The sequence below is a fragment of the Corvus cornix genome, chromosome 15 (genome assembly GCF_000738735.6).
Source record: "Corvus cornix cornix isolate S_Up_H32 chromosome 15, ASM73873v5, whole genome shotgun sequence".
NCBI classification, from domain to species: domain Eukaryota; kingdom Metazoa; phylum Chordata; class Aves; order Passeriformes; family Corvidae; genus Corvus; species Corvus cornix.
This window is the reverse complement of record NC_046345.1, coordinates 884,690-909,188: the sequence shown is the minus strand read 5'-3', so window position 1 is coordinate 909,188 and position 24,499 is coordinate 884,690. Positions and strand designations below refer to the sequence as shown.

At 44.6% G+C, this 24,499-nt stretch overlaps 1 protein-coding gene across 1 annotated transcript in view; it reads right to left on the bottom strand.

The window, feature by feature from the left end:
- The window catches only part of TMEM132D (transmembrane protein 132D), a 207,712-nt gene that overhangs the window by 122,629 nt on the left and 60,584 nt on the right, over positions 1 to 24,499 (bottom strand). Inside the window, exon 3 of the mRNA XM_010398418.3 lies at positions 1,398 to 1,544. Within this exon, the coding sequence (XP_010396720.2) occupies positions 1,398 to 1,544 (147 nt within the window). The remainder of the gene's footprint in view (positions 1 to 1,397; positions 1,545 to 24,499) is intronic.

Below are 24,499 nucleotides of genomic sequence, written 5' to 3'. Positions count from 1 at the left end.
CAACACAATAATTTATTTTTTTGTGTACCAGGGGTCATTTTAAAGGCTTGCTACTGAATGATGAATAGTGAAGGGGAGTTAAGTTGCCAAGATTCAATTCCCCCACGAGGCTGCTTTGTATTTTCCTTCTGAGGAAGAGAAATCAGGCAAATGCACTCCATGGGCCCAGCAAGATAAAGTGTGATGGAAAACTCATCGCTGAAATAATCTTTGATTTTGATCCAATGCCCATGTCAGTCAATGAAAATATTCATACTTTCTTCCAGTAGCTTTGGACGGGGATTTTAAGGAATCTGACAGACAGTGCTCGGCAGAAGGAAGCTCCCACCTTGGCACACACACACGTTTCTTCTTTGACCAACAACATTCACTCAGGTATACAACAATATATGCTTTAATCAAGAAAATTCAGGATACTACAGCAAAGGGATTGTGCAGAATCTGAGTTACAAGATGGAGAAAGTGATTCCTGCCATGATTACCAAGGGAAGTTCCTCCCTTCCTCCTTTTTTCCATACGTGCAGATTGCAAAGAGATGAAACTTCCTAATTATTAGGTTCAGAGGGTATTTACTTAAATATTATAAACCACATAATAAATCCCCAAAAACCTATGAGATTTTGTAAAATTTCACAAGTGAATCACACATGTAACACAGGAAGTTTTCTAACAGCAATGCCAACCACAGAGCAAACGCAGTCAGGTCCTTGTAACTGTACACTTGACTTGCACTTCCATAAGCAGTGAACAAAAAGCAACAAATTATATAAGAACGTATTCATTAAACCAAAGAGTTGTGATTAAAAAAGGAACATCCACCTGCTAGATGAAGGCATTTTAAGACATGTCAATGTTGCAGAATGGGAATGGAAAATAGAAAATCTTTTTCCTTCTGCAGATTTAAAATTCATAAAAATCTCACCAACAACATCATCATCAACAAGTCACAAAAGACCAAAACAAAAAGAAGGAAAGAAAAACCCAAACAAATGAAGGGAAAAAACCCAACCCACCAAGAGAAGCCCAAGTAAAATTAATAAACCGAACCAAAAAAACCCCACCACAAACAGCCCTATAATGACCCCCTGCTATAATGTCTGACATCAAATAATTTGAAAAAAATTAAACTAGCCACAATCAAATTCTAAGATATGAAACAAGTTCTTTTAAATAATTTGTGACAACAATATTTCCTGCTAGTTTTTACTTCCTTTGAGCACTAGGACTGAGTAGCATTTGTGTGGTGGGCTGAGCAACGCAGTACAAAACAAAGCCACAGCTTTTCCAGAAGCATTTCCTTGTGCACCATATGAAAATGTATTAAAATCATGGCAAAATATTTGGAAAGGACCAACACCCATCAGTCATGAAAAGCAAGGCTGCTGGACATGACCTACCTGTTCTCAGAGGCAGCAGATTTCCTCTGGCAAACGACTACAGCGGGTGCGGATTTCCCGGTGTAATCCACGCTCTCTCTGATGTCCCACAAGTAGGGGCTGCTGGCTCTGATGCTGAAAACGTTCACACCTTTCTTCACCTTCGCCCTGGGAGAACAAGGAGATATTTCACCAATTAGATAGGAAATGTCAGCTCAGTCTAGTCCTTATTTCTTCATCAAGTTCTCATTATGCCCCACAGAAAATGCCACCGCTCATTAAGAGCTCAACAGCAGGACAAGGAAAGGAGGTGAGAGAATTAATTAAGACTTCCATATTTTGAAGAAATAATATCAAGATAGAAATCTGATTGAACTAGTGTTAATTACAGCTTTAGCCATGGCTAAATTGCAGGGTAGGTATGTTCTGGAGCAGGCTCCTCACTGCTGCTCTTCCATTACCCACACTGAGGGCACCACTGGGCATGTTAAGGCTCTCTCCTGGCTACAAGTTATTGTATTGGAGCAGAAAGTACCATTTTTGTTGAAAAAGAAGTCAGGTTGGTGCTGGGGCTTATACCTGGAGCGAGAAGCCATTGCTAGGCCTCATTACAAGAAAAATCTACTCTTTTTCTCCCCCATCTTTGGGTTACTCAAAGATGACATTCCTTATCTTTGCTCCAATTTTCATCATCTTTCTGAGTCCACAACATTTTCTTTTGATACTGTTGGGTTTAATTGTCCTGTCAACTCTGAACTTAAAAATACTTAGTTTTAAAAATTCTTATTTTTCCTAAAGCAACTGATTTCTCTGTTGCTCTGTTTCCATGTGTAAGGTTAAACAACAGGAAGAGTATATGGCAAACTGGACTGGTTCCTACTGAGAGGTACTTTCTAGTTCTCATGTGCCAGCACAATACTTCTGGGTTTGCATGTTAAAAGAATCACCAGAATAAAAACTAGAAGTTACTAACCAGAAGTGGAGAAGAGGGACTTTAATATGGGGAGAGGGAGAGAGACACTTTCAAATATCTGTTTCGATTCCTCTTACCAGGTGTTGCCTTCTTTAATTGTCTCTCTCGAAGTAAACACGTACCTCAGGGCACTACAGAATGACCCCACAGGTATAAATGTAAAATATAATGTTGGCCAAATTACTGAATTAGGAGTCCCTGGTGTTAACTTCTGGTTCCTGAACGTGTTTACAAGAAATCCATTGTGGTCAAGCCTCGTGTATGAGGTGTCAGGAAATGACAGTTTAATTATATTTGCTTAAAATCTCATACACAAAATCCATTCAGTGCTATGGCAAGTTCTCAATTCTGGGCAGAAACCCCAAAAAGGTACGTGAGCTTTTTGTCTAAACAGCTGCTGCCACGCAGAGATGCAAACAGCAGTGAAACCAGCACTGTCAGCTCTGCCCCCGCATGAAATTGCTCAGGAAATCTTTGAAGGACAAGATCCACACAGATGTTTTCAGAATGAAAGCCAAAGGATTCCTTCAACTGTCTTGAACAAAAAGGATTATATCTCATTTCTTTTACCACTAACTCAATAGCAGTGGCTGCAATTTCCTTGGCACACCTGGAAGAATAAATACATGAAGGCTGCCAATTTTTGTGCAAGTTCTCCTATGCTAATTTCACAAAATGAATTTTAAGCAGGTGCAGTTGCTGCTGCTCAAGCAGACATCCCTCAGGACAAGAGATCAGTGGTCAAAGAAGAGTGGAAATTAAACTACATTCCTGATGTCTCAGAGAGGGAGGTAGGAGAAGGCCACACAATCTGGAGGAAACATTTCTCAGCACACGTCTTCAGCTGTTCCTAGTGTCCAGCACCTGGTCCTGCCTTCCTGCTCCACCCCAAGGAAGGAAAACTGCTGGGCATCAGGTGAGGCCAGTGACAGAAAAATTATCCCCTCTCCCCAGGGAGATTTGGGTGGCTCAGGCCCTGTGCATTAATCTGGCTGTGATTCAGAAACTCATCCCCACTCCTGGAGCTCTAACACAGCTGCTGTAGTTGAAGGTGTCACTGTGGGATTTGGGGGACTGAGCTGAGCTGATGGACTGAAAAGCCCCAGCCTGGATGGAGCTGAGCTGATCTCCAGCACCCCCAGCTGTGAGCAAGGGGCTGCTTTCATTTCCCACAGCCTGATGCTCCTGCCCCTCAGCTTTGTAACAATGGATTGTGTTGACTACACAGCAGCTATGCTTTTATACATTTTATTAACAAAACTGGCATGGAGTCCAGGAAAAGCAGCCTTAGACCACAGCAGGGTCTACACCTTGCTCAGGTGGCACACCTGCAATGGCTGTACTGCAACTGAAAAGCTGTGCAGGGTCTCAGCACTGCTCAGCAAACAGATACACACTAAAAATTGAAGGAAGTTCTCACTCGTAAGTTAAAAAGCTCTAAAAACCATAGTAAAATAAGTGTGTGAGCACAGACACATAGCTGATACCATCCTCATGTCTTCTGTCTGTATTCCTTTAAATGCCAGGCTGAGGAGGCAAGGCAGGAAAACGGACACAAAACCAGCAGGACAAGCTGAGTTTATCCTTGACATTCACTTTATCCAGTGACAAACTGCCATCCTGTACTGATTTCTAATGCTTCAAAACAAATGCAGATCCTTGGGGTAAATGCAGTCTATGGATCAGGATTTCTTAGAAGAGGTAAAGTCTCATTTAGTCATCTGTGAAAAGATCCACTCCCCTGACTTTACTGAAAACAGTAACCCAAGTTTGCTGTTTTCTACAGAATTAGAGGTTATGAACTCCTTTTGAGGAATCAGATTAATATGCTTCTATAATTAGCACAGAAGCTTCAATTCCTCGATCCCAGGAAATGTTTTTTCCTTCAGTATATCTCAGTGCTGTGTTTTCCACTGCTGGGCAACTGCAGAATTTTATTCACCCCATTCGCAATGGCAGTAGCACTTTGCAATTACCAAAGAGTGACCTGGATAAAGCAGGGTTAATAACAACTGAAGGTGTGGTTTCTGTCACCAGATAAAACTGAAATCACCTGAGGTGAAAGCACTGTGCCTGCTGCCAGAGCTCAGTGACCTTCCTGCACATCTGCTGTATGGGATGGCCTGGCTCCTGAGGCAGCCTTGGTTCAGCCACAGCTCAGCCTAAGATTTCTCCACTGCAATACACCAAAAACCTGCATGGCAAAGCTTTTCCGTGTATTTGCTCTCAGTTAACAGTCCAAGTACAACAGGTTGTACATTTGCTCAAAACCCCGAGGCTGGGCTGCAGCAAGTGGAGCTCTTGGAGTGTTTTGTGCCCGTCACTTCCCTTTGGGCCAGTCTGTTTTGCAGAGAGGAGGAAAGAAAGGCTATAAACATTTCAGTCATGTCTGGTTTGGGGTTGTTGTTTCTTTTCCAACAAGGAGCCTATCCAGCTAAACACCTTCCTGGCTGTTAGTTACCTCTGGATCACTGCTCACAGCGCAGCACATCAGTTACCGAGGCTCCTGAGCGACTCACCCCTTGCACCAAATCAATCATGGCAAACAAAGCCCTTGGGAGTCCACAGTCCCTGAAAACTCGTCAATGCTGACAGGGTACAAATCAAGGGAAGGGAGAAGCAAAAAAAAAACCCACAGAAGGAACTCCCAGAATCAATACATCACAACTGAAATCAAGGAAATACATTACCTAAGTGCATAAAGATAGTGATTCCCAATTCCATCCCATGACCCACTAAACATTATGTTTACTCTGGTGATGGAAGAGGCTGCAACTCCAATTAAAATGCAGGCACTGTCCTCTCTCATTTATCAAAGTGTCTGGTTTAGCATCTCCCAGTCTCTGCAGTTTACAACCAGTTAGCGCTTAGCTTTCAGCCCATGTCATTACCGCGGGCTGGTAATGGCTGTGAAATTGTTACTTAAGTGTTGGATAAAGTGGAACAGCTGCCTGGTGAAAAATCACAGCGCTACACACGCGTGCCGCTGAGTGCCACGGCACAGTGTCACAGAGCGTGTGTGTGCTCCGAGCAGCCGCGGGGACAGGCACGGGAGAGATGGCACAGAGCCCTGCCCTCGGGACGGGCAGCACATCGGAGCCAGGGATGGGCAGGGCACGGACACCTGCCCGGACTGGACACCCTGCCCCTGGCACGGACACCCTGGCCCAGGCACGGACACCCTGCCCCAAGCACGGACACCCTGCCCTGGCACGGACACCCTGCCCCAGGCACGGACACCCTGCCCTGGCACGGACACCCTGCCCCTGGCACGGACACCCTGCCCCAGGCACGGACACCCTGCCCCAAGCACGGACACCCTGCCCTGGCACGGACACCCTGCCCCAGGCACGGACACCCTGCCCCAGGCACGGACACCCTGGCCTGGCACGGACACCCTGCCCCAGGCACGGACACCCTGCCCCAGGCACGGACACCCTGCCCCAGGCACGGACACCCTGGCCTGGCACGGACACCCTGCCCCAGGCACGGACACCCTGCCCCAAGCACGGACACCCTGCCCCAAGCACGGACACCCTGGCCCAGGCACGGACACCCTTCCCGGGCTGGGCTCCCCTCCGCATCTCACTCCGACAGCATCCTGCACACAGCACACGAATATCACACATCCCCCTTCCCAACACACGGTGGAAATAAACAGGCAATCCAGCCCCTAAACAGCTCTAAATAAAGATGCTTTAGACCCGTGACATCGAAGTTAGTTTTTCATTACTGTAAGTGCTCAGGGCAAAGATCTGTGGGAACCTTTCATGGTCCTGAGAAAGGGAGTTACTTGCAACATCAAAGGAGAACAAGAAAAGGGAGGCTGTTAACACCCTGCTACCACTGGTTGTCATCTTGTCACCAGTGGCGACGAGAAGGTGGCAGATAAATCGTGTGCGGAGGGGGCATTTTTGAGAGCTCCTAGGAACCTACCAGACATCGCAGTGGCCTCTGAATTGCCTTGTCACTGCATCTCCCCAGAGCATTTCAGAAATAACTGGAAGGGGCTTCTATTCCTGTTTAGTGTTTTTTCCTGCCCAGAGCCTGACCTTAACCCAGCAATGGAGAGAGACCAGAGCTGTGCCGGATACTGGCAGCCTTCTCTTTACCAGTATCCACCTCCTTAGGGCAGCAGGGACAGGAGTAGGAGGGGTGGGGAGAGGCTTTTTCCCCACCAGCCCATTTCAAACCAAAGACAAGCAAAATGGGAGCAGAAATGGACCTGACCACAGCTTTTCATGGCATGAAACAAAGAAATCAGGTCAATTTTTACTCACTGGAAAGTCAAATGCACTCGTGTAAGTCAGCAGCAAAATACTCCCTGCACAAAACCCTGCAAGTACCCGTACAATTCTACCCTGTAAATGCCCAACATCTCATTGCCCAGAGCCCATTCTTGCTGAGGACGATGCCACGGGTTGCTCCTCACACAGGCTCTTCCCAGTGACCTCCCCTCTTGATCCTATAACAACTGCTGCTCTTGAAGCTGGAAACATCTCATCTGTACGCCCTGAGCCTGGAGGGGCTGAAGGGCAAAAGCAGCCACGCTGCACACACCAAGCAGGAGCTGACAGACCTCCTCAAGGTCCTCCTGAAGACCAGAGTTAAATGTCACGCTTGAAAATCAGGTAGTGTGGGCCCAGATGCTACCATGGGATCTAAAAGACAGCAACTGTGGCACGACTAAGCTGTAGATGTATTCACAGAATTCCCTGGGAACTGTCTCTTGCTGGCAAGTAAGTGCAGAATGATTCCTGTTAACGCTCGGAGTACATTAAATGCAGACACCCTCTGCAGGATCTGAGGTCATTCTGGAGCTCTGTGTTGCTTAAATGAGGCCGTTTTGATACCAGAATGCTTCGGTCTGACATTTACATCCTGATGTTTCACTGCCTGCACACAACCTCCTCCCCTCCCTGAGGCCTCTGTGCTCAAAGAATCGTATACAAATGAATGAAAATACCAGAAAACAAAGGAAAACAACAAATTTTCCACCTTTACTTCAGAATTTCTTTTAAATTTTGGAGTACCAAAACTGAAGATAACACAGGTTTATGGAAGCCAGAAAAGCTGGTAAGCTCGTGAACAGCACTGGAATGGGAATGAAGAAGGTTAGAGAGCTCACCAGATTTAACAAGTCAGAGGGTGAATCATGAAGCCAAGATTCCCAGTGGAAACAAAACCCAGAGGTAATCAAATGCACAGCCAGCCCTTTGTCTTTCCGCTCTCCCTGAAAAACCATCCTTGGACCAAAATGCATGCCCCATTTGAGAAGCTTAGACCAAATTAACCATTCCACAGCACAAGGAGGGCTGGCTGGAATTCGTGTTTCCAGCATTTCCATTTCCAATTTTATGTACAGCATTAGGGTAATGCTAAATTTATCCACTTTAAGGCCATACTCTTCTTCTGCTTCCCTCTGCAGTTTCATTGCTTTTTATGGCTGAAGCTAATATAGGACAGAATTTGATCCTGAAAGAGGCTCTTTGAACATCAGTCAGAAATAAAATGTGCCTGTCATTGAGAAAACAGGCACAACTCAGCTCGGTTTTGTTAGACTTGAGGCATATTTGCTGTGAGCAGATGAAAACCAAGCATACAAAGCCTTTCTGGATTTTTACCTATCATGAACCCCTGAAGAAATTTAGACCATTAAACCCAAAAATTATTTCCCCATCAGGAACAAACCTTTACCATTGAAACTCTTTCAATGGAATAAACTGTATTTGAGAAGGGCCCGGTTAAACCAGCTGTTCTAGAACTGGCTGAAGTGAATTGCACCTTCCTCAGTTCAACAGGAAAGGCAGATCACAAAAAATAGGTCATGGAGTAAGACACATCCTACCAACCATCTGAATGTCTGGGTTTAATTCCATAATTAACTTTGGCATGGCTTATAAAAGGTAGGATTTGGACGCTGTGATTTAACGTGCAGAGCTGGCTTCTGCAAGGCTTTTTTTTGTTCTGTTCTCCCTGTTGAATACTTGATGCACAAACCAGTGTTGTCAGTTGTTTTCAGAGAAGATGCCTCGAAGTTTCTTCAGATTACACTAATAGTTCCACTGATTGAAAATCCACAGCAGAAGAGAATCGGGAGTCCCTGAGATACTGATGGAGTTAGAATAATTTATGGAGAGCAGTCTAGCACAACAGAAGCTATTTAAAGCTGTATGATATACCCGCAAACTCTTATTAAGGTCTGTGGTTTTCAGCCCTGTGAGACAGAAACCAGTTATCATTATGCATCACCATGAAAGCAGATTAAAATTAAATCAATCTGTTTATCTATGGGTTTGCAATGCAGCTTTTCCAAAGCATAACACATTCTCCATCTAATTAACATTTCAGGAGGAAAACCCATTCCACACAAACACTAAGCCACCCTCATTCAAATGGAGATATTACAAAAACATAGCCCAGGTGGATTTATAACAAAATTTAATTAGCGAAAGGGCACAAGACCTACTTAGGCTTCAGAAGTTGAATTGTGCATATTGGGAGTTAAATAAAATGGATTTTTCTGTAATATGTATCTCATGGGCTGCCAAAAGTGCCTGTTGTGCTCAAAGTTTGTGTGCATGCACACAGGTGCAGATATCTGCATACATGTACACTGTATTATTCCTCTGCCTTTCAAACACAAAGTCCTTGTTAAAAACATGTTTTTCAAGATGTAGAACACATGAGTCTCTGGAGAGCCAAAAGGAAAGGATGCATACAAATCGATTTAAAGCAGAAACAAATACAGAGTCTGCAGCTCTGACCTCTATTTACTCACCAAACAAGGCATCAGAGGGCCACATCCTCAGTGGGAAGCAGAATCAAGTATTTTTTTCAGAAAGACCCTGAATTAGATGGAGCTCAGGAAGCAGACCTCCAGAGATGTTCAAGCTAAGAATAGCACACTGTGCCCCCCAGGGACCCGCAGGAGTCATCTTGGGACTCCCAACGTGACAGAGAGGCCAGAAACAGAAAGGTCAGAAACAGGTTTTTCACAAACCTCGTGGCTGCCCCATGCCCACAGCCTGGCTGGTGCCCCCTCCCTCCTGCTCCCTTCATCTCTGGGCTGTTCAGGATGCTCGAGGCAGTGAGGAGGAGGAGGAGATCCCCTCCCCAGCCCCCTCCCCTGCAGGATGGAGCACTGGGCACCAACGAGCAACCAGCCTGAGCAGGACAAAGCATTTCTGTATGCAGGGGTGTGCGGGAAGGTGTTTGCTTACAAAAATGAAAGGCAAAGATAAATAGTGCTGCCTGCTGATTTAAAGTGATTGGGAGCCCCATGGACTGCTTCAAACTACTGTTTCCAAAATAAATGCAAAAAATATTATGTAGGGTCTGAAATCTTTTAAAATTGCTTGTAAGAAAGCAAACAATGCAGCACATCCCTTTCATTCCTGGCCAAACAGCAGCAAAGCTGCTAACAGCACAGCTTGTGCAACCAGCAATTTTTTAAAATTACACTCAGATTTAAGAAAAGACAGGAAAAACAAAGCACAGTGCTGGGCACTCTGTGCAGTGAAAACAAAGAGCCATCTGCCCCACTTCACAAGTGAAAAACATATTATGAAACAGCTACCACAGCACAAGCAGCATGGGAGTGAAGCTGGTGTTGAGCAGCCCCAGAGAACCCTGCAGCCCCCGAGACGAGTGCAGTGATGGATTACCCCATCCCCTACTGCAGATGGAGTCAGAAAGAGAAGACAATAACAAAACATTTTCAAAGAGCTGCAGGGACATTTCTCTGTGTTTATGTAGACAAATATACATTTCTGCTGAGCGGGAAAGCAACAAGTGGGGGAGTTCTTCTGATTCACTTAAACTGGCTGAGAACATTGAGCACAGAACAGCGAAGACAAAAGGGGTGAATTGTGCAGCACGAGTCTTCCAACAGAAACAACTGCAGAAACAGGAACAGACCTTTATATTCTCTGTACCGACCAAGAAGAAGTGGGGTTGGTAAAACCAGTCCTTTGGCTTCATCTCCAAAGCAGTGCCTGGTGCAGGGCCTCTTGTTTCGAAGTCACACAGTAAGAGAATTTTTTGAGGGATGCAGATTCTCCTTCAGAGCCATGACCTGGCCAATGACCTTTTTACAAGATTTGAATGGAAGGATGCCGTTAGCAATCAAAACTAGAGGAATTTTGCCTCACCAAGCAGCCACCACCCAAACTCCCCCAGCTGCCTGATGCTCAGTGACAAGGAGCGTGCATCTTAAAGCAAATGCTTCCAGGCTGAGGCTAAAATGTATCAGCAGCCACAAGTAACATCAAGAACCTCCAAAAATGTTCCTGTCCTCTCCTGGAGGGACTGAACCCAACAAATGCTCTGTGAACCCAATGCTCCTCCCAGGGCAGGCTGAGCCCCTGCAGCCCCAGGGCTCCACACTGGAGCTGCCCGCCCTTCCAGACCTTCATGGTGACACCTGCAAACTCCCAGCGCTCCTGGTGAACGGGTTGGTGCTGGGAGGTGACCTGAAAACTGTTCCTGACTAAGAAGTTTATTTCAAACTCCAGCAGCAGGGCAGTTCTGAGGTATTTCCAAGTCACATCCTAATGCAGAATGAGGCGGCAGCAGCACTGAGAGCGGAAGGAACATTGCTCCACAGCACTAACGAAGAGCCATCAGTGAAAATGAGTTAGCTCTGTTCCCTAGCAACTTCTCACAGCTGCAGATAAAATCATTTTCTGGACATCACAGAAATTGTGAATACTTAGTTCTCTTTCACAGGAATTCTCTCATCCACTGCTGTGAGCAGCTCCCTCTAGGAGGTGACACAGGAGCCATCAACAGAAATTGGACCATTACATTCGCTTGGCCAAAAACTGTAAAGACCCACGGATCCATGTGTGCTGTGTCTGCCCTTCATTCAATGACATGTATGTCAGATGTTCAAAGAACAGCATCTGAGAGACAGAAATCCAGCACGTAACAGTCTTTGCTGCAAAAACCCTGCGCCTGCAAAGCCTTTTGTGCAAAGACGCTTCCTCCCTCCTGGGAGCCATTCCACTGATTCCTGATGACATTACTTAAGGTTTACAGATCAGGTCTACAGTAAAGACAATGGAAAGGATGTGTATAAATAAAGGGTGTAGAGGATGTGTATAAATAAAGGGTGCAGATTCTTTAATGGAGAAAAAAGCCTGCATTGCTCCAAAGAGTTGCTGTTGGCATAAAATAGATATTCACTGAGCAATTCAAATAGGAATTTTTGTTCTATACATAAAATCCAGGCTGAACTCTATACCTCTGTGGTGACACATTTAACCACCTTTCTGTCATCTGCACGAGTGGCTACCAAAGCAACATTTGCTAAATAGCAGCAAGGAGTTCTGCTGCAGGCAAAGCCTAACAGCTCAGTGAAGCCACTGATGCAGAAGGGAGTTCAATTAATACAAAAATGACACTGCTCAAAATTATTCTGTGCCCTTAATGCAGGGTACCCACAGTGTTGTCAGGATCCAGCTGCAGCAGTTAACTCCAGTGCATGTCAGAGCACAGTTATGGTTATGATTTTAATCTTGGAAGAGCTATAGAAAACCATAGAAAAAGGCCTGGCTGATCCAAGCAAGCAGAAGAGATCACTTGGAATAACACAAAAACCTCCTTGTTGATTGCTCTCCAAGACAGAGCTGCTCTGCAGGAACACAAAGGCAGCTGGTAATCCTCTCCACATATAAATCCTGAAAAAATAAGAATTATGTATCCTCTCAGCCTCAAACTTCATGCATATCCTTGGACTGCTTTATTCTATTTGTGCATTTCAATGTAAGAAAGATGAGGAGGAGTGAGAGACTTCTTGTCACAGCACACAACTGTTCTAACAACCCTTCTGGGGGATTCAAACGGGTGAGAACCCCCCACTGTCCTTCATCAGTGGTCAAAGTTAAACATCATGAAACAGAATATGGGAACTTAAAACATGGACTGAGCAAGAATTCATGTGCACATGAATTTTTCTTCTCTTTTGTATTAAAACCTTGTAGCCTTGGACACCAGGTCTAACGCATCAGAATTTTAGGCACCAATTTGCTCCATTGAAAACAGAGGGGTTTAAAAGTTTTAATGAGCAGACATGCAGGAATGTTACTTGTAGCAAGGACTGACATTTTTTACTTCTACAGCACAAGTCCAGTAGCAATCAGCCAAAACATTAACATTCTAAATCATTTGCTACTTTGTAAAATTGTCTAGGAAGAAGTGACCACCAGACAGCTGTTTTTGAAAGGAAAAATGTTGTATCCCTGGCTGCCAGCTGGTAGGACAAAATCCACTGCAGAATAAAAGCTGTTTTAGCAGGCAACTGAAACATCAACACAAAGGCTGGATGATGAAGTGCTGAAAGTGATGAAACACGAGGCTGAAGAAACCATGATGGAGAGAGAAAAACTGCAGAAAAGGAGCCCAGGAAAATAACTTAAATCGTGAGTTTATCAAACATTGACTTTCCCCTCATTCTTTAAACCCCAAGAAATCTGAGCCACAGTTTCAGGAATCCCCGTGCTCCCATTAGACAGCCAGGATTTTACAGCTTGGCATAACACATTCAGCTTGGGAAACCTGTATGGTTATGGAAGGAGGAATTTAAGTCTGCCCAGGGATTAAGGCATCACTCAGACCCAGAAAATCGCAGCACCTGTTGGCTCAGAGCTGCCTCTGATCAATTAACTCCTGTGCTCCTGCCAAGTGGATGTGCACTCAGTAAGTCCAACCCCTTCACGGGGGTTTTACAGGCTTAACAGACACAGGGCCAAAATCTGCATTCAAAAAAGATCCTGCATTTCAGCCACTCCCAGCAGCGTCCTCTTGGCTGTGCACTGAGGCAAGGCTGGGCTCTGCACTGCCCCTGGCTCTGCTCCTTTAGCTGGTGGAGTGCATTTGGGGACCACAGCTTCTGGTTTAGCCTGACTGGGAAGGAGCCCCACTTGTGCACCTCCCGACTGCTCTGTACCATGAGCTGAAGCACAGCAGGTGAGGGCAAATAGGAGACTCACTCTGCAGGTATGCTCGAACACTGCGCACTGATGTTTGCATTCCAGTGGTACTGTGAATGCTTCAGAGAGAAAAATCCCCCAGCAAACCCTGGATGTGACTGAGCATGACCCATTAAAACCCCACTTTCCCCAATAAGATGCCAGTAGCAGCAGAGGCCTCTGTGAACATCTGCATCCCCCTTTCTGAGCCATGGTCTGGCTGAAGATTTGTCCTCATAGCAACAGCTTTGAGACATTCCACCTGTTCTGCTCTCACCAGTCCCTGCAGAAGCCCCAGCCCACCTCTGTGACCCAGTGCCACACCACAGGCAAGTCAGGCTGGCAGAACACAATGCCTGTTGGTATTTCGATAACTGGGTTAAAACTCACAGCACTGAAAAACCCTATAAAATCTCATTGGGCTTTCTGATCCAACAGACAGAAGCTAACACTACGCTGGTGTGGCTACCAACAGCACTCGCCTTTCAGACTGTGTTAGTGGGCTTGGGGTTTCTAATGAGTTTAAGACAGGGAAAAGGCAGACATCTGCTTCATAAAGAACATTTTCCCAGCTGTAGCTGGAGTTTCTCCTGCACAAAATGTGCACACAGTGCTATCACTCTGAAAATCACTACTTTATTCTCAAATTGCAGAGAGGTAAAGGATGAATCAACAAACAGGGCAATGAAGAATCCAGCCCACAGTTGCCAGTGAAATTAGCCCTTTGGAGCGTTTTGCATGCTGATTCTTCACACGGAAGCTCCCTTTTGAAGCCCCGTTCCAAGCCCCCACCAAAGGTGGCTCTGCGTGCGTCACACGGGCTTTGAACAGTGGCCTCAGCTCGAGGCACTGCACAGAAACACTAATTAAACAACGGCCCTGTCATCACCAGCCCCACTGGAGCAAACTGCTGGTGACACGACACACGTGCTCCAAGCAAAGAGCACGAACCAGCCACAAAAACAACCAGCCCTGCCACGGGGCTGGGGGGGGGACCGCCAGCTCATTGGTGTGTTTAAATCTATTTGTTATCAGCACTGGGGTGGGTGGAAAGAGCCCTGAGACTGGGGACCCCAAGGTGACAATGCAGAGTTGCAGAAGGTCAGTGTAGGGCTGGAGGAACAAACGTGTTTCAGCACAGGCCATTACAAATTGAAAAAAGCAAGCGCCAGTCCCCTCTGTGTGGCTACAAGGGTTCTCTTGGAACTGTCTTCGTCAAGAAATACAGAAAGCACAGTGTAATAAATGTTATTCGAAACCCCAACCTTTCTCCTTGGCTTTAGTATTGGCTGCTGATAAGAGACTGATGAAATATCTCCAGTCTTCTGTCAATGTATTGCTTTCACTTAAGAGATAGAAAACAAATACATTAAAAAAGAAAGATGCCAGGGATAAATATTTTAGTAATCTCAGTCGCAAACCTGTCGTATTACAAGGATTACAGTCCATTAGGATTGTATAAAATCCAGGGAAAAGCTTGTAATTCAGCCATATCTCAGTGACAAAAACCTCCTAATGTGTTTTAGGAATCCCTATTTGCTAATATTGAAAACATCCTTGAGAGCTACTTGTTGTAACAGGGCTAGTTTGGGAAAAAACAGCTTAAATCCACCAGTCACTGAAGTCTCATCCTCCTCTTTGTGCAGCCCATGGGGATGGGCAGTGTGGGAGCAGCTTCCTTTGCAGAGGCTTTTCCTGACACCTCACTCTTTGTTTTGGAAGCTCCTTGCTCTGGTGTTGAGAGCAGAGGTTGGTGCTGGCTGAACAGCAGCTGCCATGGGCTCGCTGGGCCACCTGTGCCAGACCTGGCACACAGCACCATCCCCTGCACAGGACAGAGCCACCAAGGGTTATCTGCAGCAGCAGCAGGGCTGGAGGTACAAGGGGCAATAAATCAGCCCCAAGGTTTTCTGCTACATAAAGAAATTTTTCCTCTTCCAAAAATATCCGCCTGGCAGTCTGGGAGTGACTGCTAGAGGAGATTTACTAAAACGGTACACACTGAAAAAGAAAAAAAAAAATAAATCTGACAGGCCTTCCTGAAGGCTAATTTGAAGACCTTCCCTCTAGGAAGCTGAGTTTCTGACAGAGCTATCACTATACACACGGATGTTTTGTACCAGCACAGGGACTCACTAATTAACTTTCATTCCACCAGGCCGAGAAACCACTCTGAGGGGAGAGAAGCCATGGACAGCACTGGAGAGTCAAACACCAGGCAGGGCTGCTGGAAATCCTACCTGTATCAGCAGCTAGGCAGAAGCTCTGGTAGCTACAGCTGGAATTAACTACCTGATGGCAAATGTTCATTAAGTTTGTCCTTGAAGCAGAGCAAAGTCAGACTGAAATCTGGAAACTGGGTCACTGAGTGTGATACTCCTTATCAGAGGCATTATCATATTTGGTTATGCACTGACTGATCAGTGCCATGGCACTGCCTTGAGATGTGCTCTGCTCAGAACAAGAATTAATTAAAACTGAAGCTAACTGCTCCTGATAGTTATGATGCAGGAAAAGACTATTACCTGCTGAAAAACGAAGATGGATAACTGCAACATTAGACAAAATTTATAGCAAAACATCATTTAAAGAAACAGAATGCAATTTGAAATAAGACTTTAGCTCATTATTTCAATAATTCATACGTCTCTTTCAAAGTTAAAAGGAAACCTGGTCTTCAAAATGTTACTTGCAGCACATACTCAAACTAACGATAATACAGCGATATGAGAGTCGCATTTTCAAATGTTCATTTATTTCCCAACACAGCTGCAAAGTGTGCCTATTTAGTCATGATATAATAGGATATTTTGGTTCTGAATAATTGGACTTGAGCAAACAAGAGAGTCAAAGGGGAAAAAAAGGACTAAGAATTCAGAATTTCCTAGATTTTACCCATGCTCAGAGACTGAGGACGCGAACTCCATGTGGATTTTTAAAAGCTCTTCTGCACACCCTCTCCAAATTACTGTGTCTATGCAAATCGTCAGCTCTCATCTACACTGATTTGAATGAAATTGGGTGTAAGGCAGCTCAGAATTAATTCCAGCAAGATACTTTCACTGTTCTTCTTACGAGTTTCATGTTCTGTGAAGTCACTTTGAAAGCAAAGACGCTGCAAGTCCCATCAGGATCTTGTACTTCCAGAGGTCACAGATGAGGTTTCATCAAGCCAATAGTGACAGAGAGAACTCATCAGCCTGCGGAGGGTATTTGAGAGCTGCTGGAATTCCTGCACTCACACACCCTGGCTCTGCCCTGCAACCCTCACCCTGCTCTCCTTGCATTGTTGGTCTTTTAGATGGCATCATAGCAGAGAACTCCAACTGGAACAGAAGCAGGAGAGAAAATAAGCTCTGCTGTCCTCAACATGCCACATCCCTGTAACACTACCACCACTCACTTCTGGGAGACAAAGAGAGAAACTGGGATCGCTTTGCCATATCCCACGCCATGCCAAGCAAGTGACAGTTCTGGGGACATAGAGCAGGGTGCCAGCAAGGCTCTGAGGAAAGGGCACTTCAGTGCTGCTGCTTTGAAAGAAACATGAACAGAAAGAAGAAATTATCTGTACCATCCTGGAAAAGCAATGCCAACAAGGTCTGGGGGAGGCCACGCGCAGAAACGGAGATGAGTTACCCGCAGCTCTCTCGTCCTGGCAAACAGAAGCCATGGATTAGGTGGAATCCCATGAAGTTTATTCACTTTTTATACCAATCCTCAAGTTCTGTAATGCATTCCTTCATAGTTTTTCTGGGAGTATCCAAATCTCATTTCCCTAAACATAGAAAACTCCCACTTTTGCATGTTCTTCCCTGCCCAGAAATTTCCAAGCCTCATTCTCATTTTTATCCCTGAAGAGCTCCCCACACCATCTCCAGTCCTTGTTCATCATTTGTCTCTCCTTCCTGGTCTTTTCCTTTTAGCATTCACCCAATAAAAACATTCTATTTATTTATAAGCAAGGAATTTCTCAGAACCCTAATTTCTTTCTGGCTTATTTAGAATTCCTGTCAGAGATTTTGGCTGTTGCCACTGGCACAAATGAGAGCTTCTTCAAACGTCTGTGAGCTGATGTGAAAGCAGCGCCTCCCAAAATCAGCTCCGGGACTGGAAGAACAGAAAAAGGCTTTTACTCCAGAGCCCTGAATTGCAAAGCTGCTATTGCTAGGAACTGCCCCTGGATTTCACTGGGCACTCAGGATAGCTCAGGTTCACTGCACAGAAGTTGATTTTGAGACACTGGGGAATACTGCAAAGCTGTTTTAAGCCATGTGGCTTTGCTCAGCAAGAGGTGTTTGGAAATCAAAGGGTGTCATATACATATTTGCTTCTGGTCTGCACAATAAATTATTTATTACGTCTATTTCTCATTTCAGGATTCCTAGACAGGTAGTTAAAAATATGTGAAATGATTTATTCAAGGTTGGGAACAATTTCAGCATCCATAAGAGATCTCAAAATAAGCCATATTACTTCCAGAACATACTTTGTTTTTGTAAAACTTCTGAATGATTTAATAAATCTCCTCGAAACCAGACGTGTATAATTGATTTTATAAATTTCCCACAGAAACAGGAGACACCCTTTATTTTTAAACCCTGAGAGGCACCACAGCTATTAGCTTTCTTAAGGGAATAAAGCTCCCCAAAATTGGCTCAACTAACCAAAAATTCTGCTCTGTGATTTGCTGTACCTGAGCTCACCTACCACACACAGGTCTCTCCCTGTCACTGCTGCAGTTCCCTCTTCCCAGGCAGATCTGTATCTCCTGAGCCACAGGATGTTCTTGAGGGCTTTGTATCCACTGAAGCATTCCCTGGGCTGTCTCCAGTTGGCATAGCACAGAAAAGGAGCTGTTCTAATGCTATTGTCCAATCCCTCCTGCATCGTTACCAGATCATTAAAAACAGGAGCTTGCCATGCAGTTACTAATTAGTGCTTAGTAAAGGTAAGTACAACTCCTGACAGCGCAAGGTAGTGCATAATTTACCTAAGATAAAAGGAAGGGCGTACTCAGTGTACACAAAGGAACAGAGGGGAGATGGCACTGTATCTATTATGGATAAGCATTTTGTTGTTCTGAAATTATTGTCACTTCACCAAATTCACCTTTCCCTTTATAAACCTATTTTTAAATTCCCTATAACTAAGTAGAAGAACTCTAGACTTGAGTTCTGCTTCAGAACCATGTATTAATATCAGAATACAAACAGCATCTACATTATTAATTCAATTCTGACATGTAAGTAGAAGGCTTTTGGGATTCCAAGGGTGTCTGGTATGGTGTTTATCTGTGTTACTGTGATGTACTTGATGAACTTAGTCTGATTTGTTGAGGTTTATATTGCAGACAGTAATTCTGAAGAAGAGTGCTATTTTTGATAACATTTTCCAAGTTGTCTCTGTCAAACAGTAGGGTACACATTCATACATTTTTCTAAATGATCTTTGAAATATTTGAAAATATTTCTCATTTTAAAAAGATGTATTGACATATTGAAAGGAAAACCCCCTGTATGCAGTTCCTCACTTCCTACAGCTGCTGGTTCTGACGAGCAGAGCAATCAGCTCACGGCTCTTTCAGCCCTTCACTGGTAACATTCAACACCAGAAAGTCCCCATGCAAATCCCACTCCCAACTCTGCAGTCTCCACCCTGACATGTTCTTTTTCCATTACCCAATTTCAGGAGCTCCTCAACACCAAGGGAACAGCACCACAAATAAGCAACTGGCTCTGGCTGCAAAGTCAGGGAGGTGCTGGAAAACACTCTAAAAGCATTGCCCACGAACTTGAAAGAAAAAAAAATTCCCAACCCCATAATCCAAACAAAATGCACTCAGGTGCCAACCGCCATCAGATCCTGTCTGGGCTCAGCTCTCTCCCCTAATGGCTCCATTTGCAAGGTGTGCGTGGGTGACTGGCACACAGCGAGGTGTCGTTTTCCACCCGGGCGCAGCACCATTTTCCTCTTCCCCAGTCTATATTAGGATTTGAGGCAATCAGTTCTTTTGGCTTAATAGCTTCAGTTTTCAGCTCCAAAGGAATACAGAGCAATTCTGACAGGTACTGAAGTCCAATTTATTGGAACTGAAATATATACATTTGTCTTCTCTCTCTGTTTATGTCTATTTTTTGACCTCAAGCCAACCCTTCCATAGGAACCACACAGATTTAGTGGTCACTTGCTGAGTTCTGCAGGGCAGCTGGCCAGGTTTTAATTCCCCAAACAGCTGATAACATTCTGCACAGATTAAATGATTGTGGCACAGGTACCCAGCCTCTGCTTGTACACTGGCCAAGCCAAAGAGAAGCCCAACATCTGAACAACTTGCTCCTGTTTCATCCTGTAAGAAATACTGATTGCCAATAAGAGGGGAAAAAAAGAGACAGGTACATCAAACAATTTCCTCTAAATCTCAGACCTTTAAACTGTAATTGTTGTGAAGGAAGGGCAACGCATCTTTCAAGGATTTTGAATGCTGCCTCCTCTGCAGCATCATTGGACAAATGTGACTCTAAACTCCTGTTCTCTGAATACCCACAGGCTATGAATGGCCCAGCTGAGTTTACAACAGCAATAAAGAACAGACTTTCAAACTGAGTGTGGACTGATGTACACAGCAGAGTGAAAAATAAACACACTAAAGCTGCTACATAATTCTGTCAAGCATATGGTTAAGTTGTGATTTTATTTAGAAAACAGATTGTAAGAGTGAAGTGATGACAGCTGAGTCTATATTGGTCAGTCATAAATAAGAGAGGATTCTAATCGAGCTGGGCTTGTTACTGATCGTATGCTGCCACACAGATTTAGTGAGAGCTAATCACTCAGAAAATAGAGCTTTTAAAACACATTTTGCAGTGTGTTTAAAAGCTCATTTTCAACTTTGTATTGCTCAGTTGAAAAATCCATGATTACTGCACCTAACTTTTAAGAGAGTCGTGGGGGAGTTACATTTACGGGCTCAATTAGACTTTCTAGCTCCTTTTAGACAAAATGAATCCCTCTTGCATTGCAAAGAAACCCTGACACGAAGCACCACACAGCTCCCAGCCTTCCTCTGCAGCAGTTCTTGCACAAGCATCAGTGAGTGGCTGCCAGAGCCATTCCCTGCTCAGGCTGACAGCCTGACCCTCCCAGGGAACGCTCCATGGGACGTCCCTTCATTGCCAAGGTTCAAATTGAAGTGATGGCTGTGACTTTTCTTTTGTATTTCTAATGCCAGGGAGAAATTTCACACCTCTTAGACTGTCACGCAGCCCCAGGTAGAACGCTGCAGTCCCCAGAAATGTCTACAAAAACAAAATATAGCCTCTCTTTTCATAAACCCCTCACAGCTGGAGCTTTAAGGAGAGGAAACCTGACTCAAAAGCAGCAGCTCTGCAGTTTCAGCACCACCTCACCCATCCCTGGGAGCTTGGGCAGGCAGTCCTGTCAGTCAGACTCAGTCCTGTGCTCCAGGAATGTGTGTGAGCAGGAGGGTGGTGACCACCCTGCGACTCCGCAGTGGAGCCAGCTCTGCCCAGTGTGAGCTCCACTCAGTCTGGCCCAAACCTGCACTGCAACCCCTGCACGGGCTGCTTCTGGAAGAAGCCTTCACTAGCACAGCATCTCTGAGCCCCCTTTCTCCACTCTGTCCCTGCTCTTGGGACCTCAGCCCTAGGAGAAAGCAGTTTGTTATTTGCTCTCACTTTGGAGAATACGTATGATTGATAACAGCTTTATGAGTCCACATCTGAGCTCTGCTGAAGTACTTCAGTCCACAGAGGAGAAACAAAGTCTCAAAAAATGGTGGCACAGTAGGGTGGTCTTAATGAAAACATGTATTATGAAATACAACAAATTGCTGCATTTATTCCCAGTCCAGCTCAGGCCACTACAGCTCATTGCTCCAAATGGCTTTAACGTGGTGCAGTTAGGGAGCAAGACGATGCCTCAACTTCTACTTTGTCTGTTGCTGTTCCATTATCTTTTTTTAAATCTTTTATCACTGTTATCAAATTTGAGACTAATGAACCTGAGTTCTTTTTCTTGTTTGCTTCTTTTCCATACAAGATGGGGCTTGGGAGGGTCAGAAACTGAAGGTTTTGTATCCTTTCTGTATCAGCCACAAAGCCCTGCCTGCTCTGTCAACATTCCTGCCTGCGTGGCACATACAACATGGACAGCCTGTCACTGTTGCTACACGTGCTGGATCAAAGGTGGATTAAATGCTCATTTTGGTTATTAACCTGGTATTCCAATTGGTATTCACAGGGATCTGAAAATGGAACAAATGCAATGAGTGCGTTGCATTTCTTTGTTTGTTTCCACTGCCAGAGCAGGAGAAGCTGTGCTGGAATCTGTCCCTGGCCCACATCAAGATCTCAGTGTGTGGTACGTGCCTATTACTGAAAACCATTATCCAAGAGGAGACAAACAACTGATAATTACCAGGCTTTACATGCCCATTAGGTTAAGTATTCTTGAAAGTATATTCATCTGCCATCACATTTGCATTCTGATAGCAGATGAGAGAAATTGGATATTAAATCTATTGGCTCCCTCAGAGGGCAAACAGAGCAAGAGAGTCTATTAAATCACAAAAGGAGAAAAAATTCCTCCCTCGCTGTTCCCCTGTATTGTCTGACCTATCTTCAAACCCTGCCCGTGTGTTTAATACAGCAAACAGGGCTGTGAGATCCCAGTACCACTGATCAACTCTCCTGTAGACACCGGGCAATTCAGCCTCACTTTTCTTTCTTGCTTCAGCTCACTTGACTGTAAAATGCAGTCAGAGATTTTTTTGTAAAAGACTATGAAACCTAAAGATAAAATCAATCTTGTAAGTGCAAAACTCCTTCTGATCTATTTTTTTTCTGCCTTAGCATTTACTCAGTTTTAAACAATACAAATCATCAGATAACCCCATACTCATCATTTCTAGTTTTTCCAAAGCCTCCTGGCACATTCAGCAGCATATTCAGGGAGTCCTCCAAGGAGTCCTCCAAGCTTCGACTACTAAAGTTTCTTGTCAGCACCTCTAGGAACGAATTCTACACTTCATACATGCAGTTTGTTTTGTTTTGGGGTTTTTTTTTCAAGTGACATCCAGAGCCATCAGGAGACATCCCTGGCATGGTTTCAGAGTTACCAGTCCCTGACTTTCATGTGGTATTGCAGCCACCTGTGGAAACGAACACCCATCAGTGACGAGCTGTGATCTGAATGACTTCCTGCATCCTCGCCCTGCTCAGGGAGATGTCAGTCACTGTCAGACTGTGACAGTGCCAGCGGTGCACGAAGGACTCGCATTCCATTGGAGCTGTTTATTTCAGGCTGGTACAAAATGCCTCACCAGAGCAGAGAGCTCTGTTTCACCTGAGCCGTCTTTGCAGGCTCCAGCACACCCAGCTCAGCTTCTGGAAAAAGCCAGGTCTGCCACACTGTGAAAATGAGAAGTTTGCCATAATTGAAAAAGATTTTGCCAATACTGTCTTAAGAAACAAATGTACAGTCAATCTCTTGGTGCCTCTCAGAGAGATGAAAAAAGCACATTACACCCAGCCACTTTCTGTCTGACAAGGCCAGAGCAATCTCTGCCAAGTGCCATCCTTACAAGCTCTTCCTAAGACAGTGGAGGAAGAAAAACAAACATTGAGTCTGTTCAGAGCAGTTCCAGGAGTGCCTGGCTGGCCTGAAAACACAAACAAAAACCTGAACACAGCCAGAGGAGCACAGAACATCAAGGATTGTTTCCGTGCTCAAATACACTCGTTCATGTTCAGAGGCTGAAGTGAAAGACTGTCACCCAGACAATGACTTAATACATTGCTTGTGGCTTTGAGTAGCCCCTGGAAGCATCCTTCACAGCATCTATATGTAGTTCTGGAAGCAGTTCCACAGGGACTGAGCCACTTGTTCTGAAGAAGTGGCTCCAGAAAATTCAGTCTGTTCACAGTGGCCAGTACTCGACACCCAGTGACAAGCAGCCACCAGCCACACAGACAGCTCTACACACATAATAGCTTTTCAGGTGACACTGGCTGTTCTCTACAGCTGCATCAGCATCTGGAAATCAACATCTGTAAACACTGTGTCAGAGCTCGTTAGAGTTACTGTCAAACTGGCCTGATTTTTAAATCAAACTGATAAATAATAATACACAGCAAGAAAAAAAGGCACATGAAGCCCACTGTAGGTGGGACAGAGTGAAGGAGGATGAGATCAGCTGCAAGGAGGCTGCTGTCTATGTGAACTTCCACTTGGTTATTATTTATCAGAGAACAGCCCTCAGTCCTGTACTCAAAGTGCCTGAGAACACTCAGTACAAAAGCTTTGGTAACTCACTCCTCTCAAAATTAATCTGAGCCACTGGAGTCATAATTACACTGTCATAACGAAGAGGGAAAAAACTCTTCTAACAACTAAATTCTTGTTGTAAATTGCATTTTGAAAGCGGTAATTCCCTCTGAAGTAGGCATTATCATGTCCTACTGCCCACATCAGTTCATTATGGTGCCTCTGCTCTCCCAGTGGAGCCCTGGCTTGGTAAATGAATGTTTTGGGATGATATTGCCAACTTGGGACTTATTACTTAATTGAATATGGAAACATTTAGGCCATTAACATACATTTAGAAGTGTCTTATTTCACAGATGTTAATTTATCTTGGGGAATGCCCTTCTTTCTTCCCTCCTCCTTTTTCAATTCTTTCCCTGCAGCCAACTTATTTATTCAGCCAGGTCCTAGTTCAGCCATTTGCAAGCCTGTGGTGAACAGCTTACTATTTTAAAACCTTCCCAAACTGAGATTTGAAGTCTATTTTCCAAAAAGTGCACAGCCAAGCACTTCCTATCTTCCCTCAGAGCTGAAAAGTATCACCAGCTCTAGGTGATTAAGAAAGCCTAAACATCTCTAGCTAAATAATGAGATTTTTCAGGCATTCCAAGTTGTTTTATCCACCTAATTATTACAAGATCTCAAAGCCATGCATAAAACTTTTCTCTGCAGATATCTCACTTTGGGAATTTTTAACTGAAATAATATATTCCCTCTAACAAAAGGGTCGAGAAGGTAGAATAATAGAATAAAGGAAATCCCCACCATTTCTTCTTTAAGAGATACTGGGAAACTTACAGTAAATTCCTGAAACTTGCCAACCTGCACAGGACCCTGCATGCCCCAAAGTA